The sequence below is a fragment of the Limanda limanda genome, chromosome 7, assembly GCF_963576545.1.
Source record: "Limanda limanda chromosome 7, fLimLim1.1, whole genome shotgun sequence".
NCBI lineage: Eukaryota > Metazoa > Chordata > Actinopteri > Pleuronectiformes > Pleuronectidae > Limanda > Limanda limanda.
In genome coordinates this window covers 25,938,970-25,954,403 of record NC_083642.1, presented here as the reverse complement: position 1 = coordinate 25,954,403, position 15,434 = coordinate 25,938,970, and the positions used below count along the sequence as shown (strand labels likewise).

At 42.1% G+C, this 15,434-nt stretch overlaps 1 protein-coding gene across 1 annotated transcript; it reads left to right on the top strand.

Moving 5' to 3' along the window:
• The first annotated feature begins 788 nt into the window (after positions 1-788).
• snphb (syntaphilin b) lies at positions 789-12,130 on the top strand. Its single transcript, XM_061074679.1, has 8 exons — positions 789-838; positions 2,621-2,803; positions 7,852-8,031; positions 8,998-9,105; positions 9,832-9,981; positions 10,117-10,756; positions 10,904-11,327; positions 11,436-12,130. The coding sequence occupies exons 1-8, from the start codon at positions 789-791 to the stop codon at positions 12,128-12,130; spliced, it is 2,430 nt and encodes an 809-aa protein (XP_060930662.1).
• Positions 12,131-15,434: the final 3,304 nt, after the last annotated feature.

Below are 15,434 nucleotides of genomic sequence, written 5' to 3'. Positions count from 1 at the left end.
CTCACAGGACTTAACAATGCTCACATTTTTTGGTACCTGTTAAGGATAGCAGTTTCAACCCTTAAAAACTCAGGATGTGAGCAGTCCGTCTGAGAGAACGGAAGTTCAACAATGAGACCTGAAGTCCAAGATCTTGGTTTAGAGCCCTAGATTTGTAAACAAGGATAACAAATCAAGGCAAACAACAATGAAATAAATATTTGAATAAAAATATCTTAATTTAAACAAATGCATTTGTCAACCAATATGAGTCCTAATTTAGCTGAAACACAAACAGGGAAACAAATACTTAATTAGTTAAGACTTGCTTATGTTTGTCGCTTTTTGATGGGGACATTTTATTTTTCGTTCAGCTTGTTCAGTGTTGGTCATAGAAAATATAGTATAGTCATAGGCTTTGAGCATGAAATATGATGTTATGGACATCATGTATAGTTTGCGTGTTGGTCTATTGATTAAGTGGAAAATGGATGTTATGGTCATTTTGTGGAGCTTCTACCCGTTCTAAAGAGGTATAGCATTTACATATTGACCAAACTTTATTTCGTATATGTTACCTCGTCTGTGTCCACTGGGGGACCCGGTGGGTTTCAGGACGTTTAAAATAATGTGAACTTTTATTATATGTTATGATGCCTTAAATTATATATTGACTCTCTTTTCTTCCTGGGTGGGTGTGGTCACTTACCGTCTGTTTCCTTCTGCAGGATCCAGGCTCAACTGAGGAACAGAGAGAAAAGGGAGCGTGAGGACCAAAGAAGAAACGTAAGGTTGTGGTTTCTGGCCCCATGTCTGCCCCTGCTCCTGCCAATCGGAGGTCTGGGTCTGGCTCACGCCGGTAGGTGACCAATGAGGAGCACTGAATTTTTTTCATCTTCTAGCCCAGTTGTCACCAACATTTTCGAGCCCAAGATCACTTTTTATTTCCAAACATAAGCCGAAATCTACCGCCCTAATATCTTCCAAAAAATCCCATTTAGGAGGATCTTATTTATTATTATTTGCAATTTCTGTTAAAGGCTGAATGTACAAGTAATTATACACAAAGAAAGGCAGTTGTGAAACTTTTTCTGTTCAATGCACAATGTTCACATTAATATCAAGATTAACACAGAATCTGTTGCACAATTTTTAGCTTCAGTTCAACAATATGTTTTGCAGAGGACCTGCTACTGCAGCACAATGTTTTTTAACATGGGCTTTGAATTGAATATGGCCGTAGATGGGACTATTTCATTGCATAAAACTAGTCCTGTGTACTCAAATAAATACCAGTACAATACAATACGAAGCCACACATCTTCTGCTCCTGCAAATATTTCACAATAAAAACATGTTTTTTAAACAATAGAATGGATTCCTTCAACAGAAACGCTGGAGTGCTTTTATTCTGAAACGCAGTAGATTAACCAGCAGCTCGACGGTAATGAGATTGACTGGTAGATCACAATCGACAGTTTGGCGACCACTGTTCTAGCCCTTCCCCTCATATTTCCTTTATAAATATAATCTCAGAGAGCATTTTATGTTACAGCACTCCACATATATCTGTTTTGTTGTGAACACGTCTGAGCGGAGAATCTCCTGCTTCATTTTTCATGTGTGAAAGACAAACTCCAGAGAAAGACCGGATCCAATTCTTCAGACCTCCTCCCAAATTCATGTCTGAAAACAGCTTCTCTCTCTCACTCTATCTTCCTTTTTCAGTCATGTCTGCTGTTTACCCTAGTTTTAATTGTTGTTCTATTTTCTCACCTGATGCTGCTGCTGGAATCACTCTGGTAAATTTGATAAAGAAGTGGGCTTAATATAAAAAAGATACACTCAGCTACCTCCTACAGACTGACCAATGAGCAGCAGGTTTACTACCTGAACTCAGTTTATCAAGTATGTATGTTAATGTATTTTCTCCCACAGCTACGGGAACTTCCTTGGCCTGTTCACTGGACATGGGATTAAAGGATGAGAATGCATTGTTGAGATTGTTATGGTCGGTAGGAAACAGTGATGACTTTTCCATCCATTAAGCCATGTAGGTTCGGAGGTCAGTTTTCTGCCTTTGCAACACAAATACTCCAGTAACATTGTATAGAGCATGTTTGTATTTGGGCACGGTCACACATAAGTGAAAGTATTAGTGGCAAACCTTTGCATCCCTTCGCTTACAACCCGTGAGAGCAAAGAGGTGAATTCAAAATTTGCTTCTTATGGCGGGGCAAATCATATCAAGGCTTTATGTGGAGTTCAACCTAAGTGAACTTTGACCTGGGATATTCACTTCACATTCACCTATGTGTGGACGTGCCCTTATACTTGATGTTTTCAATGATTGATATCTTATCATTCAGTTTGTCGTAATGGCTCATGAGCTAAATAATCTCAACCTAAGACATTTCTCACATATTGTCAAAACACCACCTATGTGTTTTAATCACTATTCTCGCTCAGGTGTTTCAGGTTTTATATAGGGATTAGAGGCAGATAAATTCCCCCATAAACTATGGAGCCAAGATGTATATTTGTTGTGGTAATAGCAGTGTGCTTGCCATGCCAGTGTGTGTTGAGCCACCGCAGCTCACTCTGTAGCTGTGGTGTCCTCTCTCTCGTCTCTCTTCCTCAGATTCAACCCTCTGAAGGCTCTGCAGCCCAAACGCCGCTTGCAGCAAATACTGGCGTCCTCGCCCTCGCCGGTGCCCAAGCCGGCGACGGGGTCGGGGACGACTGCCCCAGCGGCTACCGCACCAGCGGCTAAGGCACCAGCCGCTACGGCACCAGTGGCCGTTCCTGTGCCCAGGGCCCCTTCGTGAGACTCATTACAGTTACTGTCCCAGAGAGCATGCTCCGTGCTGTAGCTCCGGCATGCAATGTAGCCACTAAAACAAGGCCGGCAACAGCACACGGACAACGTTCATGCTACATTTGTGTCTTAGACATAGATGTCCCTCTATTTTCTTATTGACTAATGAAGCACAACCTCCTTTACCTACTGCACCTGTCAAGCTTTCCATTTTAGCACTGCACATCGGCACTTATACTGATAACGGCGATAGGTTTTTAACCTCAAATTCTGAGTGCTTTTTGAAACGGTGGGTTCTTGATTTGAGACAGCAATTGATTTAAGAAAAAGTTTCTCATTTCTAGATGACTCAGTTAGTTTAATTTAAGATTAGCTCCAGGAAAACAATAGCCGACTTTTTAATGTTTCTGATTCTTTTGAAACAAAGATTATGTAAAAGTGTCTTAAATATGCACTTTTTTACATACCCAAAGATAAGACATGGAAAGAAAGATAACCTTAAATTGGACCCGAAAGCACTAACTTAACGCTGTTTTCTGGTTTAGCTTGCATCCTTGATAGCACTAACCAATAGTTTGTCTATTGATGCTTCTCTAGACTTTTCCCCCCCACGTTTCAATAAGGTTTTTAATAAATAATGACGGCCATTACATAGATAGACACTGTTTAATTCATTCCTTTATACTTTTACACTTTAGTTTGTACTTTTCGTCTAAAAGAAAAAGAAAGACTGTCACACCCTCTTACTCACTCTCTCACTGCAGCTCCATGTAAATCCAAAGCTTGACAGTCCTGCCATGCACCTAGGTACACTCACTAAGCTGTGACTGTGACTTGGGGGTGAGGTTTAGTAAACAGCTGAACTACTGCCAGTGTTCATATTCAGCTCAGACTGTTTAAAAACACAGCATTCTACTGTAACACTACCCCCGAGTCCGCTGGACAAAACCAGGGAAAGCCTGGTTTACAGGTGTGCACTTAGGCATGCTGCTGACATATGCACAGTAGTGTCACTAGTTCAATTTGTACACTAGAATTGGAGGGTTAGTTTTGTGTATTCTTTCAAAGCATGACGTTGTGTTTAGCGGCTACATGCGGGTTAAAAATAGAACTGCTGTTTTGCTGTTGCAGCATACTGTGATCACAAGTGATCACTGGTTCACTGCAGCAGCTCAATCGACAGCACCACATTCCTTTACAAACACTAACCAGTTCCACAGCAGATAACTGGTGAGACACAGACATTGCCTGAAATGAGAATGTGCTCTTGGAACTATTAAAAATCGTATCTGGGATGCTTCTTGAGCAAAGTCTCTGTCTCCACCGAAAACAAACCACAGCGTAAAGAAATATTTCCGCACTCCACCCACTCACACTTATCAACACCTGCCTCCTGGGAGGCACCTACAGCTTACAGCCAACCACTACGTCCACCAGACGCATGGGATAGACTGTCCCACCTCAAACACTGTTGTGCTGTTTATTTTGTTCTCCTCCAGGCTCACCGCATCAGCTGCTTCTCCCTTCCTCTCTCTGATTTGTTAATGTCTTGGCTTCTTGTCACATATTGATCTTCAAAGAGATACTGAGTAGTCAATATATGGCCTCTTCCTGCACACAGGACACGTTCACTCAGCTCAACTCTTGCAAGATACTCGAAGAAGTTGGTGTAGCCCAAGAAAATTAAATGTACACTGTAAAATTAGATGATCTGAAGTCACAAATAGGTCAGAACGCCAAATCATAGACCTTATTCACACAGTGGCCATTTTCTTGTTCACAAGCTCTAATGCTGTTATGATCAGAATGAGGTTTTGCTGCTATGGTCAAGGTTTATAAGTCACACAAACACAGAGATCTGACGGACCATAGGTCCATAACTGATCAGTAAGTGAACACACAATAGGTCAAATCTGTAGGAAAATAGGACCATGTTTCAAGGTTAAACTACATATTTGAACTACAGGTTTTCATTTGGAAACCATGTAAACCATGTCCAGTGTTTTGTATATCTTTGAGTACAGGGACCTATTTATGTACCTCACAACCCTGTCAAGGGTGTTCATCATTATCCTTATTATATTTACCTTAACACAGGTAAGCAGTCTATATTTCAATTCAACCAACGACCAGCAAATTTTCATTAGCTTTTCATTAGCAAATTCAGTTAAACACAATGTAACCATATGTGACAGTGATGCACGCTACATGCACTTCCGTTGGCAATGCTTCACCCAGTGTTCAGATAATATATTACGTATGGTCCCTAGAGTGCTGCATACAAATAAATAATTCTGACAAAAACTAGGTTGTGGCTCCAGCACTTAGCATTAGATAACAAGCTAGTTTCCGGTGTATTTGTCTTCCAGGCTCAAATCCCAGAAGTGCAGTGATTTTTCAGGATTAAAAAGTATTTCCAATTGTATCACATAATGTTATTAAACAGTGATGTTAGCCAAGAAGTCATTGAATGCTAAAGTTAGCTGTTTTGTCATGTTAGCTAGGGCTATGTTGATCATCATTGAAACCTATAACCTTCAGGATTTCAATTATCCATTGACCTTTCAGTTCCTGATCCGTCAGAGGGCAGTGAAATGAAAACAGTTTGTCAGATTCTCTTTTTAAATTACTTACAGCAGTACATCATCGAGCTTCCCACCCTGAGCGTGGTGTCAGAAAAATGGCTGCCATTGGAATTGTCTATTTTGTTAGTGCCTCACACATATGGTTGTGTGCACTGGGTCTATAACTGTTTCCATGTTTTGCTCTATTGCTGAGTTATCGTGTCCTGCTTACAAATCACCCATGGCTGCTCTGATTGGCCCTGTTTGTCCCGCCATCCCTCTATGGAGGCCAGTGATTGGGCAACAGTCATGTCTTAGAGTAACAGGTCAATAACATTCACTATGTGTTGTGTAGTGTCACTGATTATTGAAACATATTGATCATGATATCCTGACAGAAGTTGCCCATCACAGATCACCCTTCCCTGTACTGGCTACCAATTATGTAACTGTTATGTGATGCCCAACAACTTTAACAAGATAGTATCATTGGTTGAAGGTGGAAATGTGTTACAACTTTTCAACATTGGTTATTTGTGCATCAACTAGGTTCAATGAATAGTTTGGAATTAATGTGTTTGTCTTGCCAAGAATTAGATGAGAAGATCAATATAAGTCTCAGTTAACATCAAGTATGAAGCTAGAATCAGCAGATATTTAGTTTAGCCTAGCACAAATACTGCAAGCCGGGGGAAACTGCTAGTGGTCCACCTGCCTGTCGGAAGCATTATGTCATCAGAGACGGAAGCATTATGTCAACTGTAATCTCTCATTTAACATTTCTTACATCAACCTTTCTAATACAGTAAATTCAGACAAACTAGAATCATTATAGCTCTTCACTGATGTTTCTTAAGATTTTCAACAATGGCTACATCCATACTTTACGTTTTACAATCTCTGTCCACAAAAGCATTTTGGCTCTGCATCAGCTGTAGTCTACGTCCAAGCTACTACGAATGTACATGCATGCCCAGCGTACGTGAGGTATACGCTGGGCAGTAAACAGGAAGCATTTGTTTGTTGGTTGCAAAATTGTCATGGATTGCTCGAATAACAGCTTTTCTTTTACACATAACAGTTGTATCATTGTAAAATGCAGAATTTAACTGTACAACATCTGCCAGCAGGGTCGTTTGTAATTGATAATCCATTTTGCGTAAATGCTGTAATAGGACCCTGACAAATCAGTGAAGGTAACACCGTAAAAGACCCAATCAGCAATTGGTTGTGAGATGCCTTTGTTGTCAAACATCACCGATTCTACCAATCCGGACTACATTGCTGCCCAAAAGTTTTAAAACAAAAAATGGGTCAGCAGCGTCTATATGAACTTCCTTGTTTTATCAGCTCTAAAACTTGAGAGAAGTACAGAGGGATTTTCAAATTAAAATGTAGTTATATTGATCTAGCCTTTGTTTGAATTAATTTGTTAACAGGCAAAAAGACTCAAGCTTCACATCCATTTTCATAATATTCCCCAGCAGCTTCAGGTCTACAGCGTTCATTCACCACATTTCTCACAGGATGTGGTAGCATGCTGGAGTTTACTCTATAGTTCCCGGGCAACCTCATTGTGGAGTACGACAGCTGCTACCAGTCTTTAAGCAAGCCTCCTGAATCTAGCTTTTCTCATAGACCTTCTCATCTAACTCTCAGCACAGAAGTGAATACAAGCATATGGGAGCTTTGCAAAAATGTTGTCATAAATTATTATTATAAATTAGAAACTGCAGCCGCAGAGCAGCTGAGGCTGTCCATATTATGTGCTTGGGAGGAGCTGAGAACAACCACATCAAAGATCTGTTCAGCAGTGTTAACTCTGTAGAAGAAGAAGGGTGACATCCTTTCAGGTGGTTTGTGGAGAGATAGATAGATAGATAGATCAGTCACTTCACAGCTGACCGATAGCCTATAAAGATATTAACAAGCAAATATAACTGAAGAAAGACAATGCATGGTCATGTTCGGACAATTATTTGGTGTACATTAGTAGTGCTTATATTCTGTGTATAAAAATTGTGTGGAAGCTTGTTGGAAGTCAGATGCTCTGCGCGATGAGGCTCTTAGAAGAAAAGCCGATGCCCAGCTCCTCTAATCACCGACTTCTTGTGGATGATATTTCAGGTTGCAGTGTTAGTTTGTGTTCTGTGCCAGTAATTGCAGATGACCTCCTGTAGATGTTTTCGATGGGAAGCCGAGAGAGCAGCCTCAGCTATGAAAGCACTGTGTCTTTCCTCTTGTAAAGCTTTCAGAGAGCCAGCTCTCCAGGGCCACTTGGTTGTTTGAGTGCTTGTTGATATTTGGCATGTACGCTGCCGGCAGCTCAGACTTTGAATGAATCAGGTTAATCTTATAACATATTATACACGCAGGAAAGCTTTGTCTCACCTTTGTAAGGCAGTGTGCACCTTCTGTAGCATGCACATTGCTTCATTCAGGTATGGTCCTCCTCTGTGAATTAACACGCTGTTGTTTCTGCCTGGTCAGGTTTGACTACTGCAGGTTCATAGAGCTAGACTACGTCCCCATGGAGACAGGCTATATGGTCTCAATGCGTCCCACTAAAGGCTCTCCATCGACCAAATCTCCAAGTAAAGGATACACCTCCACCAAGTCTCCGGACCGCCACAACCGTTCCACAACCTCTCCCTCCACCCCTCGTTCTCGGTCTGTCCTGAGTCCCTCCTGTTTCCTTCAGATCAGTGTTGATCCTCTGAAGCATGTGAATAATGAGACTGTTTGACTGTTGGGAACGTTTCATGATGTTATATTGTGGAAGACTGAATTGTTTCCTCAGCGTCATGACTACTCTGACCTGTATCTCTTGCTTCATCCTTTTAGTTTGTTTATACTCTTCTATTTTTCATACTCTCTAGTGATTTGTTTCTTTTTATGCATGCTTCTTTTAGTTATGTCATTGAGCGGGTAATTTGTTTTTGATATTTTTTTTGGTTTCCATCTTTGCACAGCACATTGTCTTTTTGAAACAAACTGCAACATCACCATCAGTGCACAAGCGAGTGTGTGTGTCTCAGGCAGGACCGTCTATGGGTAGTGTTTGTAACGTGTCTGTGGGTATTTGTGCATATCTGTGTTGTACTTGCATCTAAGTGAACTAAAGCTTGCTTCATTTGTGTCTATCTAGACTTTTTGTATTTGAATAGTGTCATGTTTGCAGATCACAGAGTTGACTGTCACGTCAGTGTCTACATTCAGAAGCGTATTACCACTCTCAAGCTGGCCAAGTATCAAAATAGATAATTTACTGTTTTTGTTTTTCTTACAGCATCTTCACCTTTTAAATAAACACAACTCTTCCACTGTTTTAGAAGCTAACTTAAGCTAGTTACCCTAAATTCCCAGGGATATTCCATGATAATAAAAACAGGTCTATCTCAGATCATTTTAGGGGGTTGACTAGTATGAAAGATATCTTGTTTTGGAAAACGAGGGACTAGTACTAGCTACTAAAGGTTTAACCCCTAGTGAACACCTGATGCCTCATATACAGAATATAACAGACTGAATGTTTACACTGAATAAGATTGTTTGACTCAATCCTGAACTTATATGGGAGAGTGGAAGAGGTTTGTGATCCGTGAGATTAACAGGTCTCCTCTTACTTTGAACCAGGCGGACTCCGGCCACACCCAGTAATAGAGATCCCTATGGCAACACCTCCTTCAGCAGCAGCAGCAACTCTGGCTCTTGTAAAGGCAGCGACTGCAGCCCCACCAAAGGGTGAGACATCACACACTGCATCGCCTGCTCAGTAAAACTGATGATTGTATGCATTTCAATCCAAAAGTGAACATTTTTCCATTCCCTTTCTGTTTAATTAGCCTGATGATCAGACTGACCTGCTCTGTCATTGTCACTTAATTATCGAAATCACTCAACAAGAAGAGGGCAGCAATTCACAAGCCTGGAATCAGGCTCTAATTCTACAGCTTTTGTCTCCCTCTGCTTTTTATAATTATCTTCAGTTGACAGGAAGCAACAAAGTTATACAAATTTATCTCTGTAAAATACTGGACCAGCACAAAAGCTAGCTAGTGAGCAGCACATGGCTCCGAAAAGGCCTATGGCTTTTTCATTAGAAGCTGGTGAAGATGGCTCTCTCTCTAGTCCTGATATCAGTCGTTTAAACATGCCTGATGCTTTTAATTAAGATTCATGAACTATTCCGTTGGAAATCTGTAGAAATGTCAAACAACAAACAAACACCCGATCTGACAATGAAAGAAATTTTCTGATCCAGATCCACACTAAGTTCAAAACCCACAGTTTACAATATAATAGACTTGTTCAATACAAATAAAGATTTTGATGTTTCTTTTAATCTAACCCACAAGTGGTTTCAAGACATATTGCCAAAGAATAAAAACTTGCAACACTTCAGTTTGAAGAGCAGCTCTACCCAGAAACACTATCAGTCTATTGATTTACCTGCCCTGTGTGTCCTAGACGTCACCAGAAGTACACTTCATGTACAGACAACCATGGTATTCGGCCACCTCAACCAGAGCAGTACCTCACACCCCTACAGCAGAAGGAGGTGTGTATCCGACACCTGCGGTCCAGGTTAAAGGAAACCATGACCACACTGCAAGACAGGTAAGGGGAGTAGAAATTATTGAATTTAATCAGAAAGACTGTTTATTTTGTTGGCTTTTCCCTTGCTAAAATCTGTATCCTTCCTACTCATTTATATTCACGCTTTCTTTTCTCATGTCCTTTTCACCCCCGTAGGGACACAGAGATAGATTCGCTGAGAGGCCAGCTTTACAGGATGCAGGAAGACTGGGTTGAGGAGGAGTGTCACCGTGTAGAGGCTCAGCTTGCCCTGAAGGAGGCACGTCAGGAGATCCAGCAGCTCAAACAGGCGGTGGATACTGTCCGGTTGAGGCTCAGTGATGCAGGAGGATCCAGTGGGGACATAGGGGTCCAGAAGTACTTCCAGGAAATTAACACTCAGAACCACAAGCTCGAGAACCTTTTGCTCAATATGGAGTTAGCCCAGGCTGGATTAGCCAAAGAGGGGGAGGTGTTACCTGGCTGTCGAACCCGTGTTGGGGGTTCGGCGCCAGCATCAGTATCTGGGGAGAGTCCAGGGGGAATACCCAAACCCGGAATAGGAGGAAGGGGGTCTTGCTCCTGCGATGGTTCCCCAGCGCGTTCTCTTACCCGGAGCTCCACCTACATTAAGCTCACTGATCAGGCAGACCAGAATGGCAATGGACATGACTTCCCTTGTTTGTCAGGTGACGGCACCCAGGACAGTGGCTTTGTGTGCTGTGGTGAGAGCAGCATTCCCAGCCGGGCCGATTTGCTGCTGGAGGCTGCCTTTCTCTCTGAGGAAACAGCAGCACTACTCAACTCCTACACACAAACCTTCTCCCAGTCTCTGCCCAACTATCTGCCCAACTCTCTGCCCAACTCACTGCCCAACTCTCTGCCCAACTCTCTGCCTCACACCTACTCCCATACCTTACCTCGTTCTTTCCCTCGCAATTTGTCCCACTCTGTTCCCCACACTATGCCACACTCGTCCACCTACGAGAAGCTGTGCACAAGTGAACGGATAATGCCCTTTCGTTGTGGCATGGGTGAAGTGGGCTGTATGAGCCACCCCTGCCTGTCCCACCACCTGTACCTGCATCCCCTTCGAGAAATGGGCATTCAGACTGAAAGTTGCCCCATCCCTGCTACAGCAGGTTACCCCTCTGATCTAGATACCATTGCAGAGCAACGCACCTTTCGCTCTCAGGCCTGCAGCCCTACCTCCACCTGGATGTCTGATGAGGGCGAGGAGGACCTAGACTCTATCACCACCACAACTTCAGTGACCACAGCGACACTAATGAGTACGGCAACAGAGCCAATCCCGGCCTCCAAAACACCATTGGTCCCTCCTTTACCACGGTCTGCTACTATGGCATTCACACCGGAGAGACCTTCATGTGTGGGGAAGGAGGGAGGGCAGGAAGAGGAAAAGCAGGAGATGGAAAAGAGAGAGAATGCAACAGATGCAAATGCTAAATCAACAGAGATGCATAATGACACAACAGTGATCAAGCTGGAAGATGATGTGAAGCAGAGCCAGGGCGCAGTAGGAGGAACTGAGGTTGAAAGGCAAGGTCCAGTGGAGGAGGCTGAATCAGAAAAACTGTCTGACTTATCAGAAAAATCATCAGGGATGCATGACGAGCTTCAATTTGCAGGATGTTGTGGAGAGAGCAGGCAGAATGGAACAACAAAGAAAAACCTCACCGCGGAAGAAGTTGGTCTATCAGCAGGATCAACTCAAGTCGAGACAGCACAGTTGAGTCCAGGTCAGTCAGAATTATCACCAGACGTAGAGCTGCCACATACCTCCCAGCCGAGGAGATCTGCTTCCCATGAGGAGATAGCTGGCATCACTGTCGTGGAGGTTAACGATGAGGATGAAGACGAAGATAAAACTAAAGAACAAGACTCAGCAGAGGGTGCCGCAGCAGAGGAGGCACATTCGTCTGACTCCGAGACAGTTGAGAAAAGCTACTGGAGTCGTCACTTCCTGGTTGATCTGTTAGCAGTGGCCATCCCAGTGGTACCAACAGTGGCATGGCTGTGCCGCGGTCCAGTCCGTGACGGACAGCCCATGTATCATATAGGGTCACTGCTGCGAGGCTGTTGCACTGTGGCACTGCACTCGCTGCGCAGGGGAGGTGGATTGAGGCATTACCCCGCAGGCGGGGGAGATTTGGGTGGATCCCAGATATGAGAGGGAAATACGTTCAGTACTTCTATGCTCATTAAATGTAGCCTCTCTTGTATGGGTCTGGGTCTTTAGCTTGATGCAAAATACGTTTGATGAGAAGAAAAGAAAGGCCTACATTTCTTAACAAGTGTTAAAGCTGAGGGACACACCAGGAACAGGAAACATGCATTCAAGATTTAGACCTTTGACCTGTAATCTGTTGTGTGGGGTCCTGCTCCTTATTGTCTCTCGCCCACTTGTTCCTGCTGTTGCTAACAATATGTCTGCTAACACTACTGAATTGTGCAAAACTGAATGAGCTGACTTAAATGAATGATTAGTGCTTGGATGTTTGCTCTGATTGTTTTGTTTTTATGTGCAGGGAAAATGTTAAAGATCCATTGATCTGCCAACCTATTAATCTGACTCACATTTGGCATGTTAAAATGATCATGTGTAGATGAGTGAGAACTTAAAATGCGGTATGTGTGTGTACATGATGTATGTATGTGCACACGTGTAACCAAATAGTCTTCTTCAAATAGAATCCACCCTAATTCAGAATCCACACATTTCCTAAATGTTTTGGGTTCTCTTTTGAGTCTTAACGTCATCAACTGACCAAGAACAATAATGCAGACACAGAGCTCAAGTTGATTCTAAAAAGGTAGAAACACATTGAACAAAGTAAGGCTGCCAAGTACCACAAAGACAGTTTACTGCTGATTCCACCATTGTTCCCATTCCAACTCTGAGTATTGGGCAGTTTTTTTCGTTTGATGGTTTTAATAGGCCATTGTACTGGTGGTCATTCATTTGGTTTAATTTGAACTAGTTTCTCACTCAGGGCTAAAGCCCGAGTAGTGATGAACTACCCTTGATTAACTGTAGGGAGTTCATAGGAAGCTGCAGCCAGCAGGCATTAGCTAAGCTTAGCATGCAGACTGAAATAATGAAGGCATGGCTAACCTCAGCAGCCTGAGGAACCTGAACCTCACAAGTTCATTTTATAGTACGTTAAATACATAAACTCTAACTTGTTAGTAAAATTTAGAGTTGCTAGGACTTTGCTAGGACACATTTCAAAACTATAGTTCTGTACTTAATGTTGTGACTGAGTACATAGCCAAGACCAAGTTGGAGCTTTGACAAAAAACTGAAACTGATTGTCAGTGCAGATCAGGATAAATATTGAATTGAATAAGCCATAGAAATCAGTTATTCGATGTTATTGGCCAAATGATGATTTGATAGAAAGACAGAAAGCAGACAATCACTTCCTTTTGTTTTTATATTCCACATTCCCAAGGGACACATTAATATTCTTTCTTTCAATAGGATTTTGCAATATAATCGAAACTTAATGAATGGGAGCTCCAACCACAGCCAACATATATCAAACTCCCAAACCTATTGTGAGCCATTAAAGAGCAGTTAGAGATTTTGGGGAAATGTGTGTAATTAAGCTTTCTTGCGCGAAGTGATTGATATCACATCCCCAAGCTTGCAGCTGATGACAAGCTTAGCTTAGTTTACCTTAGCTTAGTTTAGCATAACGGCAAGTAGCAGAGAGAATCAGCTAACCTGGCTCGGCTGTACAGCTCACTAAAGCTGAGTTCAGACATTTTCAGACACACATTAGTTTTTCACTTATGAACAAAGAAGTAGAAGGTTCTCTGGTCAGACGTGTTCATAACAACACAACATCTCCCTGGAGTGTAAGGCTGAGGGGTGGTGGAGCAGGCAGAAGCAGGACGTAACATATTAATTCCACAGCAGAGATCACAGCTTTTTGTTTACAGCACATCAACACTGACTTGGCCGTCATCACCAAAAGCTCTCAAATCTGTTTGACTTTTCAAAGTGACATCGTTGTAGGTATCTAAATTGCAGGATGAATATTTGGGTTTGATACTGTTCTTCAATCATCTGGCTCTAGAAACAATCAACTAAATGTCGAGTGTATTTGTACAGATGAGAGAGCTCTCAGGATTTCCGATACAATATGTCGATAGGGAAATATTTGTTGTTTCCAACAAAAGCAGATAAAATATAATTAAATATTTCTCCATATATATATATACATCTTTCATTGGAACAACTAACAAAGATAACCAAAACACTAACTAAGATGTTGTCAATCTAGTACTTGAAGGTTCAGCGTGTAAATCTATTGACATCTAGTGGTAAAGTATCAAGTTGCAGCTGAATACCCCTCACCTCACCCTTCCCTTCCAAACATTAGAACCTGAGGTCGCCTTCAGTTGTCATAAAAACTCAAAACGTGTTTAGTTTTTATCAGTTTGGGCTACTGTAAAAAACATGGCGGCCTCCATACAGAGGACCTTCTCCCAAACTAAATATAAAGTATTTAAATACTAGGGTAAAGAAAAGAACAATTCTTACAATTTAGATGAAAAAATCACTAGTGAATACATCACTACGATTATCTTATACTCAATCTCTGCCAATAGATCCCTTTCCCCTAAATCTTACACACGGGGCCTCTAGGTATACAAAATCACATTCTGCACACAGTCTGAACTTTGAACGATGAGGCCTCCACCATGAGACCAGCCAGGTGTGTTAGTTCTGAAGGGATGTTTCAGGTGAGCGGACTTCCTGTATAGATTCTTGGGGTGGAGCTACAGGGAGCAGTAGGAGGGGATTTTCCACAGGCTTTGGTCTGTGGGATAGAGTACTGAAAACAACAGGGATATTATGTTTTAGAGTGTAATTTTTCCATTCCTCAGTCATATGATTGATCCTCATACCCTGAATTTTGCATCTGAAGCAAACAGAAAACATTATCAACCGCTCCAGTCAAACAGGAGAAGTCATGTAAAAATCAGACGTCTGTTTGTAGATACTCAGTAGGCCAGTGTGACACTTTGATGTAGATCTGAATGAAGTGAGTCGTGCTCAGTCCGTGCGCTGTATATTTCTGCTTACTTTAATGCTCCTGTGGTGTAGTTTAACCGTCACTCTGATCGTGTGTATTTCAAGTCCACTGTGCAAGCATTTCTAGACACACCACCACATGTTACATAACACTCACTATGTGATATAATAATAAGGTATCTCGCTTTGGGCTTACATTTGGGATCAGGCTGTGTTCTTTTGTGTGAATGTGTGTTTTATGAGAGGACTTCGATGAAAGTGACATGTTGATTTGCTGCTGTTCTGCAGATGTTGGATTTTAAATGTAACAAGGGCAAGAGAGTGACTCTGAAAAAAGAAAACTCATCCAACTGTCAGAGACCCTTGAGCCAACTGTGGATCCCTAAAACAACAAGTGGACACAAACCTGCAAAAATAGTCAAACACC

Excerpts from the sequence above, each read along its gene's own strand:
- snphb (XM_061074679.1), top strand. The coding sequence starts at position 789 with ATGTCTGCCCCTGCTCCTGCCAATCGGAGGTCTGGGTCTGGCTCACGC. Across the intron at positions 2,804-7,851 it reads CCTGTGCCCAGGGCCCCTTC|GTTTGACTACTGCAGGTTCA; the intron begins GTGAGACTCATT and ends CTGCCTGGTCAG. Across the intron at positions 11,328-11,435 it reads CACACCGGAGAGACCTTCAT|TGATCAAGCTGGAAGATGAT; the intron begins GTGTGGGGAAGG and ends ATGACACAACAG.